The 22414-nt window shown below is 42.9% G+C and overlaps 1 protein-coding gene across 1 annotated transcript in view; it reads left to right on the forward strand.

The window, feature by feature from the left end:
• The first annotated feature begins 243 nt into the window (after positions 1-243).
• Positions 244-22414, forward strand: part of spag9b (sperm associated antigen 9b) — a 133499-nt gene continuing 111328 nt past the window's right edge. Inside the window, exon 1 of the mRNA XM_084323034.1 lies at positions 244-735. Coding sequence (XP_084179160.1) covers positions 436-735 — 300 coding nt within the window. The 5' untranslated portion in view covers positions 244-435. The remainder of the gene's footprint in view (positions 736-22414) is intronic.

Here is a 22414-nt window from a genome sequence, read left to right on the forward strand (position 1 = left end):
ATTGTTCTAACTGGGTGGGTGCGGAATGCGGATCATTGGAAAAAGTGTCCAATGCAAAGGATTAGGTTTAGGTACAACAGTCCGAGATCGTCCTGAGCGTCGATCCCTCCCCGTCCTCCAGCACGTGACGTCAGCGTGACGCGTCCCGGTCAACAACACGGAGGGACTCGGCAACACAACACAGCGGAGCCAAGTAGACTTCTCACTTGTGTTAGCTAGCAGGCTAGAGCCCTGGAAGTCAGCCGTCCGCGGGAGGAAGGGGACAAGAAGTTCCCAAGAACCCCAGCCCCCCCTTCAGTAGCAAATGGTAGTCGAACTATGTTATAAGGACATACTTTTTTACGCCGTATAGAATTAATAAGGCGAATAGCCTCCTGGCAGGCTGACGCTTGCGGCTATAGCTCGCTAGCTGGGAAATAAGTGGGAGCGAGAAAAATGGAGCTGGACGACGGAGTTCTGTACCAGGACGACCCGGGCACCTCGGCTATCATGTCCGAGCGGGTGTCGGGTCTGGCGGGTTCCATTTACCGCGAGTTCGAGCGGTTGATAGGGAAATACGACGAGGACGTGGTGAAAGAACTGATGCCACTTGTCGTCGCCGTGCTGGAGAACCTGGACTCCGTCTTCGCCGTCAACCAGGAGCACGAAGTCGAGCTGGAGCTCCTGAAGGAAGACAACGAGCAACTTGTTACTCAGTACGAACGGGAGAAAGCGCTGAAGAAAAATGCAGAAGAGGTGGGTTTTCTCTTGAATAACTGCTCTTAACGTGGAGAAAATATATATATTTTTTACTTTATGCTGAAGGGTGACGGCCGGGAACGGCTTGCCCGGTTGCAGGCCACAAGTTGACAGTTGTTGGGGCGCTAATAATGCTTCACAAAGCACAAGCTGTACCGCAGTTTCTCTCTTGTGTCCCCGTGGGAACTCGACTAACGTCCCCCTGCAGCCTGCTGTCACCTCAGCTGTTTACTTTGTGATGCATCACCTCAGCTGTTTACTTTGTGATGCATCACCTCAGCTGTTTACTTTGTGATGCATCACCTCAGCTGTTTACTTTGTGATTCATCACCACTCATGTTTACTTTGTGATGCATCACCTCAGCTGTTTACTTTGTGATGCATCACCTCAGCTGTTTACTTTGTGATGCATCACCACTCATGTTTACTTTGTGATGCATCACCTCAGCTGTTTACTTTGTGATGCATCACCTCAGCTGTTTACTTTGTGATGCATCACCTCAGCTGTTTACTTTGTGATGCATCACCTCAGATGTTTACTTTGTGATGCATCACCTCAGCTGTTTACTTTGTGATTCATCACCTCAGCTGTTTACTTTGTGATTCATCACCACTCATGTTTACTTTGTGATGCATCACCTCAGCTGTTTACTTTGTGATGCATCACCTCAGCTGTTTACTTTGTGATTCATCACCACTCATGTTTACTTTGTGATGCATCACCTCAGCTGTTTACTTTGTGATGCATCACCTCAGCTGTTTACTTTGTGATGCATAACCACTCATGTTTAGGCTCAAGTGTAGCATCAGTTGCACGTAAACCAACCGATCACTGTTTGGGGTTTTCTGATGGATGCAAGTGCAGACGATAGTTGCATTCTGCTCCATATCTAATGATGATGAGGTCACTGAAGCAATAGGTTGTGGCGTGCCAACGTCGGTTTAGAGTGCCTCTCGTGATACATCAGTTGATTCAAATTACACTTATTTGCATACTACTACTAAGCAGAGTATTATTACATTATTACGTATGTGTACTTCGCAGATCTGTCAGCCCTTACAATTGCAGTGTCCACAGACTCCACAGTCCATACAAGCAGCAGACACAGCAGTTATAGCAGTCATCTATTTGTTTACAAGAGCTTCGTCGTTGATCCCTCACCGTGTATCTAATTATATTCACTTCTCGTGTATTCCTCTGCGTTTCTCTTTCTGTTTCAACGTAGTGTTTGACTCTCTAACTTCTCCATTCTCACTGCCATTGAACACTGCATTGCCTTTATTGTCATGGTAACCAGAAGAGAGACCATAATATCCTTCCCCAACAGACTGACTGAGCAATAGCATAGATCTTGATAGTTAACACTTTGAATGCCACCCACAAGTTTTCTCGTGTTATTACCCCCCGGGTTGAATGCCCACTTACGAGAATATTCGTTTTATTGTTTTTTTTATTTTTATTAGCGATCTGAAATCATATTGCATCAAGCGAGCCTACCGTTGGAGATCCAGTCACCCCAGGCGCTCAGATGTGAAAAAAGCGCCCCCTATCGTCTCCCAGATGGTAAATCACCCTTTTGGATTGGACTCAATGAAAGTGAATGGGAGAAAGGATTTCTGACTCCACATTTTACGTCTCACTCACGCAGCCGGCATCGACCGGCATCACTCCGGAGCCTGAAGAGCAGCGGGGATTATGTGTTCTACTGTATACACGGTTGATCAATACAATGATCGATTTTTTCGAATGGTGATCAGGAATTGGAATAATCCATTTGGATACCATCTGATCTCAGGTAAGGAATCTATGTTATCAGTCTTAGGATAATCAGACTCGTTTTTACGGATATATAAGCGTTTCCCCTATATGTGATATGGCTGTTTTGACTGTAAGGTAAGGAATCTATGTTATCAGTCTTTTTTTTTTTTTTACTTTATTTTTTAGCGTTTATCGCTTTTCTGGTCAAGCATGACCGACAGAAACAGGTTGAAATGGGATGTAGAGCAGGGGAAGACACTCTGAGAAAATACGGCGGGTCCGGGAATCGAACTCGTGTACCCCAGATCCGAGCAAGGTTTTCCCGACGCAGAAATAGCGCCGAGATATGCGGTGAGCTACGGGAGCTCCCCTATGTTATCAGTCTTAGGATAATCAGACTAGTTTTCATGGAGATATAAGCGTTTCCACTATATGTGATATTGCTGTTTCACTGTAAAAGCCATCAGGAAATAAGAGCAGCGATTATCAGCGTGCGGCACGAGCGTGCGTGCGCACACATATACTATAGATTATCTAGCGTTTATTTGAAAACAATTCATAAATAGGCCGACAAATGACAACGTTCTAGAATATTACAGTAAAAGGCGATTATCATATAATGTGTTTTATTTTTTTCCGCGAAAACGAGTGATTTTCAAAATGCTATCAAACGGAAATGAAGCGATAAAAAAACTTCTGCTTTGACAATGTTGACTGGAAAATGAGTCTTTGATAAGCGACGGGCAGATTAGACACATAGCCATAATTTAAAACATAGATTAGGCGATATTAACGTTAACATTGGAGTGGATTTGGGCATTTAAGGGGGTAAAAAGGAAAACATGGCGTGGCATCTAAAGTGTTAACAGGCACACTGATGGGTTGAAATAAAGCAAGGCCATATATCCTATAGATCTTTGTTTGTTTGAATTACTAGTGAGCATATTGCAACTAAAGCGCAACTCATTACTGTACTTCTGACACTTTTTTTTTTTGTGTGACATCAGTGACCATAATGTTGCTAATAAATACTGTGTCAGTGTTTGTCTCTCAGTGAGTTTTCTTGTTGACTCATTTGACCATATTGTCCACATAAAACAGTCCCGGGTCACTGTTTGCAGCAATGTGAGGCACACAAAACACTTGACCTTTGTCCTTTGTCAGAGTAAAATGCAGATCGGCGTCACATTAAATGTAGGTCGATGTCAACCAAAACGCAGAGCAGCCTTTTATGTGACACCAAGTGAGCGGCGTGGACGTCCGTGCATTCGAAAATTGGAGCTTCGCACTTGGAGTCCGCTTTGAGTACGCGTTGAGTCCGTGCGGACCTTCGCGGAGTCCGCTCCGTGTACGGTCCGCTCGACTATGGGAGCACCTTTAGCTAGGACTGACAAGGACTGATTGCTGGATAACTGCTAGAACTGCTAGACTTTTAACTAATGAACCCTGTCTGGACTCTGGCACACTTTGCACAAGGACTCGCACATCATTTATTTATTCATTCACATCTTCAATCATATTAAGTATATATGGGCTGGGCAATTAAAAAAAAATCGTGATCTCGATTCATAGACCTATGCAATCTCATTTCTAAATTATGAAGATTTTTCTTTTATTAAAAAAAAAAGAATTGGCAACATTATTTCTTTCTTAAACTTTTTACTTTACTTTTTTAAATGATAACGATTCTGACTTGAGTTATTTTGTATGTTACAAGAGACTTTTAAGTTTAAGTCGAGCACTTTCATATATGTTATGTTTAAGTTTAAATCAAGCACTTTGATATAATATGTTATGTTGTCTGTTTAACTCATTCTGTGCCAATCACGGAAAAAGTCGGGTTAACTCGCCAACCGTTCAGCGCCAATCACGAGAAAAGTCAGGGTTTTAATCGTTATTTCTTTTATTAGCTATATCCATTCATTTTCATCCATCCAGCCTGATGTTATCATTGGGAATTGGTCTGAGATCGCAAAAGGGCAAATACCGCCGCCTACCGTATTGCACTCCATTATAAATGGTGTAGTTTCTTTTCTGGGACGATCCGAGCCGTGCGGGCGGGGTTTAGGTGCTCAGGCGAGGTATGCCTTTGCAACGATGGTATGGAACAGTAACCCCGCCAGCCCGTTTGTGTGTAATGCTCGGTAGGGCTGTCTTAAATGCTTCGAAGCTTCGAACGTTCGATTCGATGGCACAAGCTTCGAACATAAAAAAAAAAATCGAAGTTAAAAAAAATTAAAAATAATATTGATTTTTTTTTTACTTCGATTTGTGTGTGTGTGTGTGTGTGTGTGTGTGTGTGTGTGTGTGTGTGTGTGTGTGTGTGTGTGTGTGTGTGTGTGTGTGTGTGTGTGTGTGTGTGTGTGTGTGTGTGTGTGTGTGTGTGTGTGTGTGTGTGTGTGTGTGTGTGTGTGTGTGTGTGTGTGTGTGTGTGTGTGTGTGTGTGTGTGTGTGTGTGTGTGTGTGTGTGTGTGTGTGTGTGTGTGTGTGTGTGTGTGTGTGTGTGTGTGTGTGTGTGTGTGTGTGTGTGTGTGTGTGTGTGTGTGTGTGTGTGTGAGAGAGAGTGACCACCCATCCCAGTTAGGACAGCCGAATCCCGTCCAATCTTTCGCCGTCGACTAAAGACTCCCTTCTTCAACCATTATCTGAAATGATAGAAAAAAAAAAAAAAAAAAACGAACCGTGACTAACCTTACTGTCATGCACTTGTCCTAATAAACTAACCTACACTGTAACACGCAACACTTTGATGAACATTGTTACTCAGCTGATAGAGTTGTACCCTTCTTGCTGTCTTGTCGTACAGAACTTGTAAGTCGCTTTGGATAAAAGCGTCAGCTAAATGACTAAATGTAAGTGTGTGTGTGTGTGTAGGTGTGTGTGTGTGTGCGCGCACCTTGTAGAATTCCACACATAAGAAAGAAAGATACTGGGATGAATAAACAAAATAGGAAATAAAATGTAGAAATGCATGCAATACATAAATAAATATGAATCTCCATATATGAAATATAACATTTAGATAAGGTGCTACTGAGATGTTTTGGTGAGTTCTTTGTTTTTTTGTGGAAGTTGCCCTTCTTAAAAATGCATGAACATTCACTGATAATTGGTCTGTAGTGGAGTCTACAAGGTCTACATTGCCGGACCATGTAGAATCCGGACCTTGTAGACTGACATAATTCTGTGCATAGTTTAGTCTACACAGGCCATATTTCAAATAATCAAAATCTTACTTCATTCATCTTAAACATTCTTGATTTGGGGGATTGGTAGTTCCCATGAAATCTGAAGTTGTTCAAACTACAACAGCGATCCACCTTGAATTAAATCACACAGCCGAGTGAAACCTTGTTGGATGCGTCAGTCACGAAAGGGGCTACTTAATTAATTAATCCAACCCACTTTATTTATAGAGCACATTTAAAAACAACAACGTTTACGAAAGTGCTGTACAAGTCCCACAACATAAGATAAAAAAAAATATATATATTAAATTTCTTTTTTTTTAAATTTTTTTTCGAAGCTTCGAATTAAAATCGAAGCTCGGCCCCGAAGCTTCGATTGCCAAAAAAAGCTTCGAAGGTCAGCCCTAATGCTCGGTAATGTGGGACGGACCTCCACGAGCAGTATTTGGAATGGCGATCAGATAATTGGATTATTTCTTTTGTATTACATCAGATACCAGGTAAAAACACTATATATAAAAGCTTGCGTTGATCTGATATTTCTTTCTACCCCGATCGCGGCTGTGTGGCTGTGTGCCGTTGGGTGGGAGGAGGTGGCGGGGGAGCCCCCGCGGTCCAGGGCTATTTTCATTCTTGCATGAGGAAGGATAATAATGATGAGCTAGCGTTGATTTCAGGATGATTAGATAATCAGGCGAAAAATGACCGTGTTTAGTGTATTCCACTAAAGGGCTATTATCGCGTCTTTTCCTGGGATTACTAAGAATCACAAACTATATTCATATTCAAAACGGTATAAAACGGAAATGTACTGATAAAAACAATCCGTTTTGTACATGTTGACTGGAAGCAACTCACTGATAATCGACGGGTGTATTAGACCCCAATTTAAGATATATTTTAAGCACTCGCAAATCTCGCAGTCCCCCCATTGATTAAAGCGGTGGCGTTCTAGCGCCCTCTCGCGCATTAAGCGATGGCGCAGAATGAGTTAAGAAAGAGTGCAATAAATGATTTTATTGAAAAAATAAGAATCGTGTGAGAGAATCGTGATCTCAATTCTTAGAGAGAAAAATCATGATTCACATTTTAGCAAGAATCGCCCAGCCCATTATACGCACATTTATATTTATTGATAATATGTTTAATATGTCTTCTAATATCTTCAATTGTTCCATACACCAAGCCGCAGTGGACACATTTGTAAACGACTTTATTTGGATCCATTGTGCCTTTTTAATACAGTGGGGTTTATATACACCATTGCTGATTGGGGTAACACTTCTGATAACACTTCTGACAGAAACTAATAATTTGACATGTCCTGATTTGTTTTGAAGGGTGGAGAAGGAGGCAGGGTTCACCCTTAGGTGTGTGTGTGTGTGTGTGTGTGTGTGTGTGTGTGTGTGTGTGTGTGTGTGTGTGTGTGTGTGTGTGTGTGTGTGTGTGTGTGTGTGTGTGTGTGTGTGTGTGTGTGTGTGTGTGTGTGTGTGTGTGTGTGTGTGTGTGTGTGTGTGTGTGTGTGTGTGTGTGTGTGTGTGTGTGTGTGTGTGTGTGTGTGTGTGTGTGTGTGTGTGTGTGTGTGTGTGTGTGTGTGTGTGTGTGTGTGTGTGTGTGTGTGTGTGTGTGTGTGTGTGTGAGAGTGAGAGGAGGCGGGGTTCACCCTTAGGTGTGACTGTGTGGAGAGGGAGGATCACCTTAGGTGTGTGTGGCCACTCCTCATATCTGCTTTGTGGTTGACACTAGAGTCATACCAGTAAAATGTTGAGCAACAGGACAAAGCAGACGGTGAATAATTCATGCCAGCGGAGAACCATAAGCCCATTATGAAGCAGGTTCTGTGTTTGATCGTTCACCTGGCACCTGTGCAAATGAGAAGCCTATTTCCCCCGGGTGTGTGATGAGTTTACATTGAAGGAGAGACTCCTGCTCACTAATGGGGTTACACAGCCTTAATTCCATGACTTGAGTCATGTTGTTCATTAGGCAACATGATCTAGTCCCTTTTTATGTGTAGAAAGCTAGTTTCTCACACAGCCAGGGCAGTCTGACCGTCCTGCTGCTATTCTGATCTGATGACTTTCTTTTCCTCCATACTATATCACGTGATGGTGTAATAGCCCCAATCCTTTAATGCTTACTTTCCCTTGAAGTCAGCGGAGCAGCCTGAATCACAGCCATGATGCAGAAATCACAGGCATAGGAAGTCATTATCGAGCCAGAGGCTGAGGTAATTTTCAACAGAGTTATTGGCTGCACCATAGATTTCAGTGTTTCCCCACATGGCGACAGTGATTCAGGAGGTAGAGCAGTCGTCTGGTAATCTGGAGGTTCCCGGTTCGATACCCGCTTCTCCCAGGCAGCATTTCAAAGTGTCCTTGAGCAAGACACTTAACCCCTAATTGCTCCTGATGAGCATGTTGCTAATCAGATGTACAAAGTTGTAGTAATATGTACAGTGAATGATACAGGTATAAAGACACTATGGTATCATACTGGCCAGCAGCGTAACTAGTAAGAGTAGGTAAGGGATATGTACATATATAGTTACAGATATGTAAAAAATAAAATGATTATATGCAGGTATGTACAGACAGATGTCGATATATATATATAACTTTCTTCCCCCTCAAATGTATATACTCTTTTTAGAAACTCTGTCTCTTAAACAGAGTTTCCAACGCCAGGGTCTATGTGACAGGCGTTGTACTCTTAAACAGTGCTGTATTTCTGTAGATCTGGTATGTCATAAATGTCTGGATGGAACAGTACTGTCTATCTGTATGTCATATATGTCATATATGTAATGATGAATTGAAAATGGGGGACCCGGCCTGATGTAAACAAGACGAAAGTCTTTCTCTGGTCTGCATCCCCTTAACAATTGTGTGTATTGAGCTGTACTGTATTTATTGGAGCCAAAGCACTCATAAGTTATACCTTATTTCTATTGGCTTAGATGCCTACACTGTTAAAGTCTACATTTCAGAATACAATGGGGCTTAGCTCTATATTTAGGTTATTGTATTATATTTAGTGAGAATGTTTATTTGTATAACCTTACATTGAAACGGCATTAGGAATATTGATTGGATTTAGATAAAGTCATTGAACCGTTTTATTTAGCTCAGAACTGTTTATAGGAAATTAGTGTCACTTTCCCTTTAAGAGCCGGCGAGTCGGCTGTGATTTTGAAGACTGGGAAAATACAGTTTTCTTAACTTGTAGTAGTAACGTGATTAATAGTGAATATATTCCGTGGCAGTAAACAGCCAAACACGTTTTGGTGTAGGAAAATAGCTTTAGGATCACTTCTGTAAAGAGGACTTCGCTGTGGAAGAGAAATAAACCATTTTGGATATCTTTGTTTTACACCGGAGTGTCTGTGGACATTATTTTCCTTTTTCTAAGCTACAGGTAGCCATAGATATATAGCACTAGATGGCTTACCCACGCTGCTGGCCAACGGAGACCAACGTTGCCACATGGTGGCCATCTTGCAAGGGTGGAGCACTCATAACATGCATGTTGTCGGGGAGTTCGCGACCCTCTCTGCGCCGCCCCCTATCTCCCTGTCTCCGGCTGTCCCTGAGCAATGACCGGAGTGTTGAATGTCCCGTGATTAAGACGGGGAGGACGCAACCCTCTCTGCGCCGCCCCTGTGCCTCAATTAGATTCGCTATCAGCTCTATCTTCAATCTTTCAAAATGTTCAGTTGCTATCGCTATCAGCTCTATCTTTAATCTTTCAAAATGTTCAGTTGCTATTGCATGCACTCATCTGTGTTTCACTACACACTTGAGTGCATGCTTACCAACTGTCCGTCTGCAACACTACTATCACCGACATCTAAGAAGGGAGATCCCCCCTTGAATGGCCCTTCTAAGGTTTCTCTCCTCCACACTGCCTGTGGAGCATTTTTACCTATTGTTAGGTTTTAGTGAGTTTTTCCTTACCTTCGCGTGGGGTATGTCTGGGAGTGCTTGCATTCTTTCATTTATTTGCATTTATTTAAAATTTGTTGGACCTTATGGTGTCCTTGTTCTGTTCTTGACTTATTGTTATGTTTTCTTCTTGACTTGTTTAAAGAAGACCTGTACGGCCCATGGGGACATTAACGTGTGTTGTTGGGCCTTATAAATCAATTTGATTTGATTTGATTTATGTCTATGGTGCATGTACTCTCGCAAGATGGCCGCCGCTGAAGTACGTGGGAGACTCCGCCTTGAGCCATCTAGTGTTTTATATCTATGTGACTAGCTAACTACCTAACGTTGGCTCTGGCGATTGTCTTTACTTGCCTTCATGAATCACTCGCCAAACATAAAAAATACTCTCATTTGGCGAGTAAAATGGCCTAATTTCCTCCCCTGATTGAGAGCAGTTGTCTTTTATCAAGGACATTTTGCACTGTACAACCGCAAGTGTCACACAATAGCATCAGTTGGATTCTGACGCACTCATTCAAGAGACTGATTGGCACTACGTCTGGATGCAAAGTTTGCGAACACTAAAAACATTTCTGCCAGTGCCACGTGCTACACAGTGGAAGGGAGTGGAGACGTTGACTCTGTCTCTTTTACTAGGCTGCTCCTTTGGGGCGACGAGTCACTCTTGCAGGCAAAGAAACAAGACTTTCTTCCTGTTCTGAGCGTAGTAGTCTGACTCAACAGAGGAGGGGAGGAAACGGGCAGGGCAGGAAGTTCTTGGTGAAAACAGTACTACTCTCTCTCTCTCTGGTCAAGATAGCACTTGGACCCACTGCCTCTGACCCACAGTGTCCAGGAATGGATCACCCAGCAGCGTTATTTAGCACACTGCTAAATTGGGAGGCAGCCCAGCAGCATAGGTTAAATCTGCACCATGGGTACTTTTTCACATAGTTGGGTCATGTCAAGGCTGAAAAAAACTATTATGTAGGCCTACTATGCTACTATACTACTACCTATCATGCTAATATGTCTATCTATACTACTATCCACTCATAGTGTATAGCTCCATACTATTTGACAAACAATGCCACTGACCCTGAGCTGCCAGAGTCACCTCCTGGTGACTTGTTCACAATCTGTAAATCGCTTTGGATAAAAGCATCAGCTAAATTACTAAATGTAAATGAACAAGAAAGACCCCTTCCCCACAGTGGTGCACGAAACACATTGAAATTCCCCATACAAGCTCTTCTGGTCGGGCATGACCGGTGACATTTCTAGATCATGAAATGTGAATGACACCATTGTAATGATGCTCGAAGAAATGTCTCTTGTTGCAGTTTTCTCTTAGCCACCATGTTTTAACAAAGTGCATTTAATCTTCCACAGTGCAGCTTTACGGCTAGCCTAGTGTAGCCAAACACAGTGCAGCTTTAAGGCTAGCCTAGTGTAGCCAAACACAGTGCAGCTTTAAGGCTAGCCTAGTGTAGCCAAACACAGTGCAGCTTTAAGGCTAGCCTAGTGTAGCCAAACATAGTGCAGCTTTAAGGCTAGCCTAGTGTAGCCAAACATAGTGCAGCTTTAAGGCTAGCCTAGTGTAGCCAAACATAGTGCAGCTTTAAGGCTAGCCTAGTGTAGCCAAACATAGTGCAGCTTTAAGGCTAGCATAGTGTAGCCAAACAGGGTAGATCATGACAGAGGAACGATCTCTGCTAAAAGGCAGTTGAATGCATATGTAAAAGTCAGCATATCCTAAAAGGATATTATTTTCAGAATAGCCATAAATGCCATAAAGTGATTCAACAGAGCACTCTGAAACAAGTCTGCCAACATTTCCTTTAGCGAGCACTCTTTGTCAACAAATGGACTTGATGAATGACTTCCAGATTAATACATCCATGTTATGATTCAGCAGGAGGCTACATCTTGGATAATTAATATTCTGATGCTATAATATAATAAATTTACCAGTGACAACATCACTATTGAATTCTTCAAACGAGAGTCGGACCGACACGCCTGTGCATTGCACATGCACACTTGCACCGTGAGCTGCAATAGACCGCTGATTAATTTAACAGCGGCTCTTTTTCTACCATGAAGTTGACTCTGTAGCCCTTGGCCTCCCAGATACCCTGCTTGGTATAACCCCCCCCCCCCCCCCCATTGAAGGAGACTGAGGGGAGTTCATAACATTCTCTTGTCAATTGAGTGCCAATACTGTGGAGCCCTGTGTGTTTGTGTGCACGCGCGTCGTGCTGGAGCCACGTGTGTGTGTGTGTGTGAGTGTGCAAGTTTAAGGACAAAGGAAGCATTGTACATGGGCCATGGCTGAGGGTCGGGAGTAGAGGGAAGAAGATCTCAGTAAAAACGGAGGAACACTCATTCTCTGGAGCGATGTCATATGCACGCCGCTCTCTCTGAGTCATATGATAAGCAGCTGGGTGGGTGTGTGTGAGAGGCGTGCGTTGTCAGATGTTTAGGGGATTGTTCAAACGGGTGTACTGTGAATAATCTGTAGGTATATGTGTACGTCATTGTCAGGGGGGGGGGGGGTGATGACTGAGTGGGTCGTTCAGTGTTATCGGTTGTTTCTGCTGCGAGGGTCTTCTTGTCCATGTTGCTATTCTCCACTTGCACAACGTGAAGTAGGCATTTCCGGTAGGTCTTCCGGGTTGAGAATGGTTCTTCCGGTCCCATCCAAATACATTGTTTTTAGCAACTTTTCTCCTGTTATTTAAACAACTTTGTCGTCACAGAGAGGTAATGAAACGTTTGTATTATTATATTATAGAATGTATTTAATAAGCAAACGTTTGTCAGCAGGGTTTTTGGGCTGTATTTCATGTAAAAACGTGTTAGTTTACTTGCTCACACTAATTAAGGCTAATGCTGGCTAACAGAAGCTAGTGCAAGAAACGACGCCGCAAAGTAATGTTTATAGTGCATTTCTTGCCACCTTATAGCATTTGTACATTTATATGCCATTCTATAATGCTCCCGTGAGGTTTTGGTAATGATTTTCACTATAAAAACATATTTCTAAAAGACAGGAAGTTGATGAAAACGGGCCGGATTAGCTTTGAGCTAACGATCTTTGCCGACGCATACTTGATGTATTCATTCCATTCTAAACGTAACGTTAGTTTACAAAACATTACCTGTCTATATAACGTTGAGGAACAAATAAAGTGTGTGTTTTGGTGAACATTGGACTGCAAAGCAGAAAATGCATTGCAGTTACAGACAGTAGCTAAATAGTTAGCTGCACTTCTTTCTCAAACCGAATGAATCACTCTAGTTTCCAGAGCTGATGTGATTATGTACAACAATACACACTCACACACTTTATAATTTGTTCAAATGCTATAAGGTGGCAAGAAATGCACTATAAACACTACTTTGCGGTGTCGTTTCTTGCGCTTGCTTCTGTTAGCCAGCATTAGCCTTAATTAGCGTGAGCAAGTAAACTAACAGTAAACGTTTTTACATGAAATACAGCCCAAAAACCCTGCTGACAAACGTTTGCTTATTAAATACATTCTATAATATAATAATACAAACGTTTCATTACCTCTCTGTGACGACAAAGTTGTTTAAATAACAGGAGAAAAGTTGCTAAAAACAATGTATTTGGATGGGACCGGAAGAACCATTCTCAACCTGGAAGACCTACCGGAAATACCTACCGTACTTTTCGCACTATAAGCCGCACCTGACTATAAGCCGCAGCAGCTAAATTGAATGATGTGTACATATATAAGCCGCACTGGACTATAAGCCGCATGTGTTTTAATGTTTAATTACCATATGTAAGGAGTGGAGCCTGCGGCTTAATTTGACTCAACACGGGAAACCTCACCCGGCCCGGACACGGAAAGGATTGACAGATTGATTGCTCTTTCTCGATTCTGTGAGTGGTGGTGCATAGCCGTTCTTATATTGAGCTTTAAGTTCCCACCTCTACAGAGAATGACTCCCATTGGGACACAATACTGTCGGACAAATAACATTAACTCATTTACAAGTTGTATTAAGTTTAGCAAATAAGGGAACAGATAAATAACATTTCAATGCAGTAAAAAAAGCAATGTTTCGATTTTCGGGTTTTGTCCACATATAAGCCGCACCGTTATATAAGCCGCAGGGTCGAAAAATGGGGAAAAAAGCCGCGGCTTATAGTCCGAAAAGTACGTACTTCACGTTGTGCAAGTGGAGAATTGTATGCTTCCTGTCAGTCAGGAAGGCACTGGCAGTGTCCCACTTCACCTCCCATCAAATCCTTGTTTTGGTCAGGTATGCATCAGAATCAACAGGGAGCTCCCATTATTGCTTATTTTTTATTTAGTTCCATAATACATTGTGATTGTGATTGCAATAATTAGTTTCCTACCAGTTTGCGACGTGATACCTCCAGGATGATAACTGATAAATAACTTTGTTGTTAAAAAAAGTCACTTGATGTAAACAATCATCACATCATTGTTTTGTCTACACTAGGCCATCAAACTGAATGGCAGCAAAAACAACACATTCAAAACTCAGAACACTAAACAAACAAAAAAAGGATTATCGAATTTTGCATTTTGTGATGCAGAATCTAAAAGGGCAGAATCACGATTTATAAAATTTCTCACACCCTTAGTTCCAAGTTTATTTCAGTTGAAAGTGCATTTTACTCGAGGCTTTAACACATTAGAAGAACTGCCTGTGTCTAATATTTTTTTTTATCCACTTTTTCTCCCCATTTTCTATTTTTCTCCCATCCCAATTTCGTATTTCCAATTCTCCCCTCCCCTGTCTTGAACGTTGCTAGACTATGCCTCCCACTGGTCGGCTGTAGTGAGGATAGAAGCCTTACATCACGTGTCCCCTCCGGTACACGAGGAGGCAGCCTGTCGCATCTTTTCACCGCAGCAGCTCGAACTCTCAGTGGCGAGGAGTAACGCGTGGGAGGCTCACACTGCCCCCGATACTTCCTGCTTCCGCCGCACCGGCATCACCCAACCGACCTGTAGGAGTCGCTGTCCACAACATCCAATCCCCACCCACCGGCTTTCCCACCCTCTAACACTGCCAATTGTGTTAGTATGACGGCCGGCCAAGCCGGTAGCAACGCCGAGAGCTGGGCTCGAACCCAGCATCTCCTGCGTTAGTGGCGAGCACCTTGCCCACTGCGCCACTCAGCCGCCCTGTGTCTCATTTTTATGGTTGAGCGCTAGATGTGTTTATTGTGTTGCTATTGGAATGTGTGTATAGGTGTTAACACATTATGATGGTTGCCCCCCTACAAGCCTGTCCTTCTGCAGTCTTGCCCAGCGCTCCTATGTTAATGCTCTTAGTAGACTTACAGGAATTGGTCCACTACTTGTCTGTTATTGAGAAGTGCACTGGCCTCTCCACACGCAACGGGGCCATGCCTAATTCTCTCAACATTCTCTGACTCCCGTAATTCTCTTAAGTCGCCTACTATGCACAGGCCATCCCCCCCACATGTAGTTATGTGTCTAATAAGCTAACTTGCTTCTCTTGTTTCCATCTGCGGTGGGTAGTTTAGCCTGTGGACGTATTTTCTTTTTTTTTTATCCACTTTTTCTCCCAATTTTCGATTTTTTCTCCCATCCCAATTTTCATATCGTCCAATTCAACCCTCCCCTGTCTTCGAACGTTGTTTCTTGCCTCCCACAAGCCGGCTGCAATGTGGACTAAGTCATACATAGCACGAGTCCCCTCCGATACTCGAGGTAACAGCCGTCGCATCTTTTTCACCTACGCGGCTCGATCTTTCAGCGTCTGGGCTTGGAGGGGCCCCGCCCCCGTCGCTTCTTGATTCTACTGCGCAGGCGCACCAACCGACCTGTAGGAGTCGCTGTCCACAACGCCCGATCCCCACCCTTCAGTTTCCCTCCCCGTAATACGACCAATGTGTATTACTGTGGACCCTTCAGTCTCCAGCATTCGTTGCGAGCGCCTTGCCCACTGCGCCACGTAGCCGCCCGCCTGTGGACGTATTTTCAAACAGCGTTGCCGACCCAGTTCTCATAGATGTCTCACACAAGGTTCTATTTGTTATTTTAGGTTTTATTTTAACTCGACCAGGGAATTGAACAAGCCTAGAGAGCCAAAAACGGCAGGTTTTGTTTTTAGAGATGAGTCTCGAGAAACACCTTTGGCACACACTCACACTGCAGATTTTTTTAGAACCTTTTGAACTAGGTCTAGATGGTCTACTGTGACGCCCGCGTGAAGAGCGGACTGCTTGTTTTGTGATCTCCGTAGGCCTAAGGCGGAGCAGGGCACTCAGGTGATTCTCTTCCCCTTCCAGATGACTCCTCGTCCAGCTGACAGGCTGTTTGGCTGCTCATGCTCATGAAGTCACAAGACTACTTGTTCTAAGCCAAATCACACTCCTCATCACAAGACACCTGACACAACCACTGCGGTATACTATACACACAGATTGTGTCCGTGAAGGAAGGAACCAACTGAACAACCATCATTTGTTGCCTTTTTTAAGTCTTTATGTTGTAGGAGTGAAGATCTCTGGCCTTTCACATTCATGACCACGTTTCCTAAAACCATCTTAGGTCTAAGACCCTTATCGTCACAGCTTTGCTTTGCCTCTTTACATCAGGGGATAAAGAGGGTCTTTGTTATAATAGTCTTGTGATGTCAAACATCATCTGATGAAGGCCATCCTGTTTTTGATACAGGAAATCTGTATCAAATTTGTATCATGTCAAACACCATGGACGCTGTGTGTGTCAGTGTTTGTTTCTTTACTGAATGGTCATCTGTTTGGTACACCATAAAATGCCTGCCATAGAATGTATCCTAATGTTGTCATAGAAACGAGCGCTAGTTTGGTGCATGAGACTAAAACGTGAATCAGAATAATTTGGATTAACATTCTAGTTTGGTGCACGAGACTCAAACGTGAATCAGAATAATTTGGATTAGCATTCTAGTTTGGTGCACGAGACTCAGAAAGCTGAATCGGAATCGTTTGGATTACACACGCATGCATTGCACACACATCTAAGTATAAGTCTTTATTTGTCATCAGATTAACACCGGCTATGTTAACACACACATGCACTGATTGCACACACACAAACATAAACATAGCCTTCATTCATATATATCTACGTCATCAAGGCAAGTGTTCCTTTATTAATCCTTGGGGATATTCAGGTGTCAAAGCAGTACGGGGGGGGGGGGGTACAGGCAGGGTAATAGAATGACAATAAAATACACATTCTATCTACTAGGACCGCTACTGTTCCTAATTTATGCAAATGACATGTCGTCAGCTTGTGACTGCAACTTGTTCCTCTTTGCGGAAGACTCAGGTCTCTGACAAGAACAAGTTACAGGTTGAAAAAACCCTCGGCTCAGAACTAGGCAAAATCGGCATATGGCTCGCTGATAACAAACTATCATTACACATGGGCAAAACAGAGTCCATTCTCTTCGGTTCAAATAACAAACTCAGCAAGACCGACGGCTTCTCAGTTACAGTGGGTGACAATATTGTCACAAGGAAAGAAGAAATTACCTACCTGGGTTCCATCCTAGAGGCAAACTTTTCCTGTGACAAAATGGCATCCAATGTAATAAAAAAAGTCAACCAACGAACTCGATTCTTGTACCGGATCTCCTCACTGGTAAACAAGAATACCCTGAAGATTCTGGCAGGAGCACTCATTCAAGGGTACTACGACTATGCTTGCACCTCATGGTAGTGTTGTCAAAAATATCGAAGTATCGATACATATCGATACTGAATATTTAAAAAGGCTTCGATACTCATTTCCCGAAGTACCGATACTTTCTGCAGTATCGGTACCACTGCTGGCGAGTGTTCTACCGCAAGTTGTTGACGCGCTGTTCAGAGCGCTCAGCGTGCTTGCCCCCCCGGCTCCTCCGAGTCCAGCCCTCCCCCTCACAGAGTCACAGAGAGCCGTCTTCTTCAGTTAGTAAACAAACATTTTAGCTGAAGATGGTAAATGCAGAGCCTCCGCAACTTGTGCTTGTGGATAAAGAAAGCAGCAGAAGTGCTGTTTGGAGGTACTTCGGGTTTCAAGTAAACAACGAAGGACAAGCTACAAATGCCCCAATGCTATTTGCAAGCGGTGTTATAGCAGTGCCAGCGCCGATCTCCATAAAGAAATGAAAGAGGTTCGTGACAGCTGCTCTTTCAACGTCACTGTGACTGAAGCATTAAACCATTAACTCTAGTTTAATACATGATACGTTGTCTACTGATGGCGCATAATATCAACAGCTGCTTCGTTGTAACGTTACAGCTACCAGCTAACGTTAGCTACTGCTAGCAGTTAGCCCCCTTAGCTTAGCTGGCCACCGTTATAAATACTGCATGGAAACGGAGTAACGTTAACGTGTAAACGTTATGTCGAGGTCATACAATACTACAGTCGACATAAGGTTAACGTTACCCCGTTTCCACCAAGTGTTTAAATAGCAGCAATCTTGTTGAAAATGTAACATTAATAAAATGCTCCGAGCATAGCCTCTCTCTCTCTCTCTGTCTCTCTCCATCTACCGCTACCTCTCTCTCTCTCTCTCTCGCTCTCTCTCTCTCTCTCTCTCTCTCTATCTACCGCTACCTCTCTCTCTCTCTCTCTCTCTCTCTATCTACCGATACCTCTCTCTCTCGCTTGCTCTCGTTATCTTTAAATAAAAACTGTTACTAACTGTTCAGTTTGTGAGGTACATGCAACACAGATTACAGTGTTTACATCTGTCTGCTTGAGAAAATACCATGTTCTGCATTTGCAATAAAAATGATTGAAGTGAGATGAACAGTTATTTTTAAATGTGTGATCTAAAGATAAACAAAGGGTTTTAAAAGTGTTATATTTATCTTCTCTTATAGTACCAGACTCGAAGCTGAGGAGAATCAACCAGCAACAAAAGCTAAATTTGTTAAAAAAAAAAAAAAAAAAAAAAATATATATATATATATATATATATATTTTTTTTTGGTATCGAAATGGTATCGAAGTATCGATACTTTTCAAGGTATCGTATCGAAGTCGAAATTCCAGTATCGTGACAACACTACCTCATGGTACCAAAGCACCTCAAAGGCGCTAAAAACAAAATTACAAACATCTCAAAACAAACTGGTCAGACTACTGCTTGACCTTACTCCTAGAACCCACCTCACCCCTGCCCACTTTGACAACCTAGGATGGCTTAGAGTAGACGACAGAGTACAGCAACTTGCAATGGGCCTGGTCTACAAGATACACTACACGACCAAGGTACCCATGTACATGTCAAAATACTTCCCAAAGGTCAGTGAATACCACGATCACAACACCAGAGGGAGCTCCACAAATCATGTTAAACCCAGATTCGGCTCAAACAAGGGACTAAACACGTTTAGCAATTATGCCACATCAATGTGGAACGCCCTACCCAAAGCTGTAAAGGAATGTGAATCACTACCCACTTTCAAAAACACTCTCAAAGAACACCTACGGGAGACTGCAATTCGAAACTGGCCCCTGTAAATGTCCTAACACAACCCCCTCCAATGTACAGTAAATTACCAAATGGTTTTGTCAATATTCCAATGTACAGTTTTGCTTGTACAGTGTCTCCCCCCCACCCCCCCAACCACCTCCAATGTACAGTCCCCCCCAACCCCACCCCACCTACCCAACCTCCTCCAATGTACAGTTTCTACGTCAAATGTATATACACTCTCTTTTCTGGACGCTTTCCGTATCACAAACAGTACTGTATTTTGCAAATCTGGTATGTCATAAATGTATAGATGTAGCAGTACTGTCTATCTGTATGTCATGTATGTCATATATGTTATGATGAATTGAAAATGGGGGACCCTGATGTAAACAAGACGAAAGTCTTTCTCTGGTCTGCATCCCCTTAACAATTGTATGTTTTGAGCTGTACTGTACCCATTCTGCAATCTGTTAATAAAGTTTTCAATCAATCAATCAATCAATCAATAATAATGGCACACTGCACCAGTGTCTGTGCAGGGTTTGGTAATTTAGAGTCAAACAGTTCTCAAGTTCTCCATTGCCAATCATATCTATCTACACACATTACCCCTCCATACTCTATCTATCTTTCTATTACATACACATATCCGACCTTCACTCATATCCCTGTCATTCCCAATCATCAGTAACTCATTATGTACGTCAATGCTCCACCTATTTGATCTACTATCATGTATAAATACTTTGTTAGCTCACTATTCTATAGAGATCTAGACTAGGGCCCATTGCTGTAACCAAGGTCTCTCCCTGTTGCAACATGTCGTTCTGTCGGTAAACTCTATCCTTAATCAAAGACTCTGTTGTTTTGCCTGCGTGAATAATCTGGTCAAATTATTCCACATCGACAACATTAAAGGGGAAAGCCATCCTGAAATAGAATCCACATGACGAGTTATTTCTATAATACTATACAGCTCAGTTTCCATTTCTGAATTTGAAAAAGTCTACTTTTAAGGTAGACTCCCAGCTGATGGGACAATAAAGTGACTCTTGAGACAAGACTCTAGTGATTATGTCATCAGAGGCTAGTTATAGTGGAACAACTCCCAGGACACTGACAGACGGCACCCATTGTGATCTTACTGGGAAATGGGTACGAGTAATGTTTCCCCAGATCAAGTACTCTCATGAATTACTTGATTGAGCGCACGTGGTGTAGTGGTTAACACTGTCATCTCACAGCTAGAAGGTCCTGGGCTCGATTCCCGCTTGGGGACCAGGTTGCCGGGTTGCCAGGTACCCAGGTGGGGTATCTCCCGGGCCTTTCTGTGTGGAGTTTGCATGTTCTCCCCATGCTGAGGCCCCCCCCCCCCCCCCCCCCCAAAAGAGATAAACCCAATGGAAAAACATGCAGAACAGATCGCTAATGCTGTCGTGTCCCTGACGAAGAGAGACAGGAGCACTTGGATTGGTTCCCAGGTGTGGCCCAATGCCGCAGCCCGTGTCTGCTCCCGGCTGCCCTTGGGGGAAGGACGACGCGATAGGTCAAGTGCAGAGAGGCGATTCAATGCATGCGTGTGTAGGGATGGGTACCGAATTCGGTACTTTTGAGGTACCGAACCGAAACACGTCGGTACTACCGAGTATCGAATCAAGTGAGATACCATTTTTTTTTTTTTTTTTTTTTTTTTTTTTTTTTAACTTTTTTTTCCCCATGTCAACGTTCACACGCACAATATATGCTTACCTAGGATTTGACTTGATTCAACAACAAAGCAGTCGGAGCAATGACAAGCCGAAAACTGTCGAAATTGTAGTTATTTGAAGTTTGGATTTTTTTTTTTACGACTGAGGTAGGTAAATTACATTTCTTGAGACTAAAGTACAGAAAAAAGGTACCGTTGGGTACCGGTATCGATTCACAGGTACCGGTATCGGTTCAAATGTGAAAGGTACCCATCCCTATGTGTGTCGTGTTGCCCATCTTAGATGTGTGTGTGTTGCTATTTTCTTTTTTTTTTTTGATCCACTTTTTCTCCCATTTTTCTATATTTTTCTCCCATCCCAATTTCGTATCATCCAATTCAACCCTCCCCTGTCACGAACGCTGTTTCTTGCCTCCCACAAGCCGGCTGCAATGTGGACTAAGTCATACATAGCACAAGTCCCCTCCGGTACTTGAGGTAACAGCAGTCGCATCTTTTCACCTGCGCAGCTCGATCTCTCAGTGTCGAGGAGTAACGCGTGGGAGGCTCACGCTGCCCCCGACACTTCCTGATTCTACTGCGCAGGCGCACCAACCGACTTGTAGGAGTCGCTTGTTCACAACGTTCGATCCCCACCCTTCAGTTTTCCCTCCCCGTAATACGGCCAATGTGTATTACTGCGGACGACCAGCCAAACTGAAAAACAATGTGGAGAGCTGGATTCGAACACGCGAATCCTAGCGTCTCCACACTGGTGGCGAGTGCCTTAGACCACTACACCACCTAGCCGCACGTGTGTTGCTATTTTCTTTTTTATAAAGAAAATCATTTGATTTGAAAATAATGATAATGAAACACATTATTATTCAATGTATTTTTATCATCTTTTGGTAAAATCCTTTTTATAAAAGAAACTGGTTGAATAGAACAATAGTCTGTTGTTTTTAAACATCTTTTGGTTAACATCTTTTCTGTGACTGTTTGCATTGGTCTTTTTGAGCTCACCATCTTCTAACATTACACTGTAACGTCATATTTCTTGACTGCTCGACAGTTGTCTGATGACTCTGCTTCGTTGATCACCACGATCTTAAAATCAGCATTGTAACTCCCCAGGTTGTTTAACCTGCCCAACTTTTGAGCCACTTTGTTCGAGCTGGTCGCTGTGCCTGTGTCTCTCCAGGCGCCTGTCGCTGTGTATGCATACACTGCAGGCTGCGTGTGTGTGCTTGTGAGAAAGAGAGGGAGAGACGGAGAGAAAGAAGTAGGCTCGCTTGGGGAGCACTCGTTTGGCGCAATCTGTTGTTGTGAATGTATAATGACATTTAAAAATCGAGACCTCAAATAAGACAATGCCCCTTTTTCCAATTTTCAGTCTTAATACAGTGTTTTATCATTGAAAATATCATTACATGTAAGTAAATTAATAATACCGTTTGATAATGCAATGATGCAATATAATATATTTTTTGTTTAATAAATGTTAATAATTGTACTGTTTAATGTAAATGTGTAAAAAGTTTATTTTCCAAAATCCAGAGATGCCTCATATGTAAGCTAGACAGAAATTTCCCTGCTCATTACGGTGCAC

The sequence above is a fragment of the Notolepis coatsorum genome, assembly GCF_963971535.1.
Source record: "Notolepis coatsorum genome assembly, chromosome: 10".
In the NCBI taxonomy this organism is placed as follows: domain Eukaryota; kingdom Metazoa; phylum Chordata; class Actinopteri; order Aulopiformes; family Paralepididae; genus Notolepis; species Notolepis coatsorum.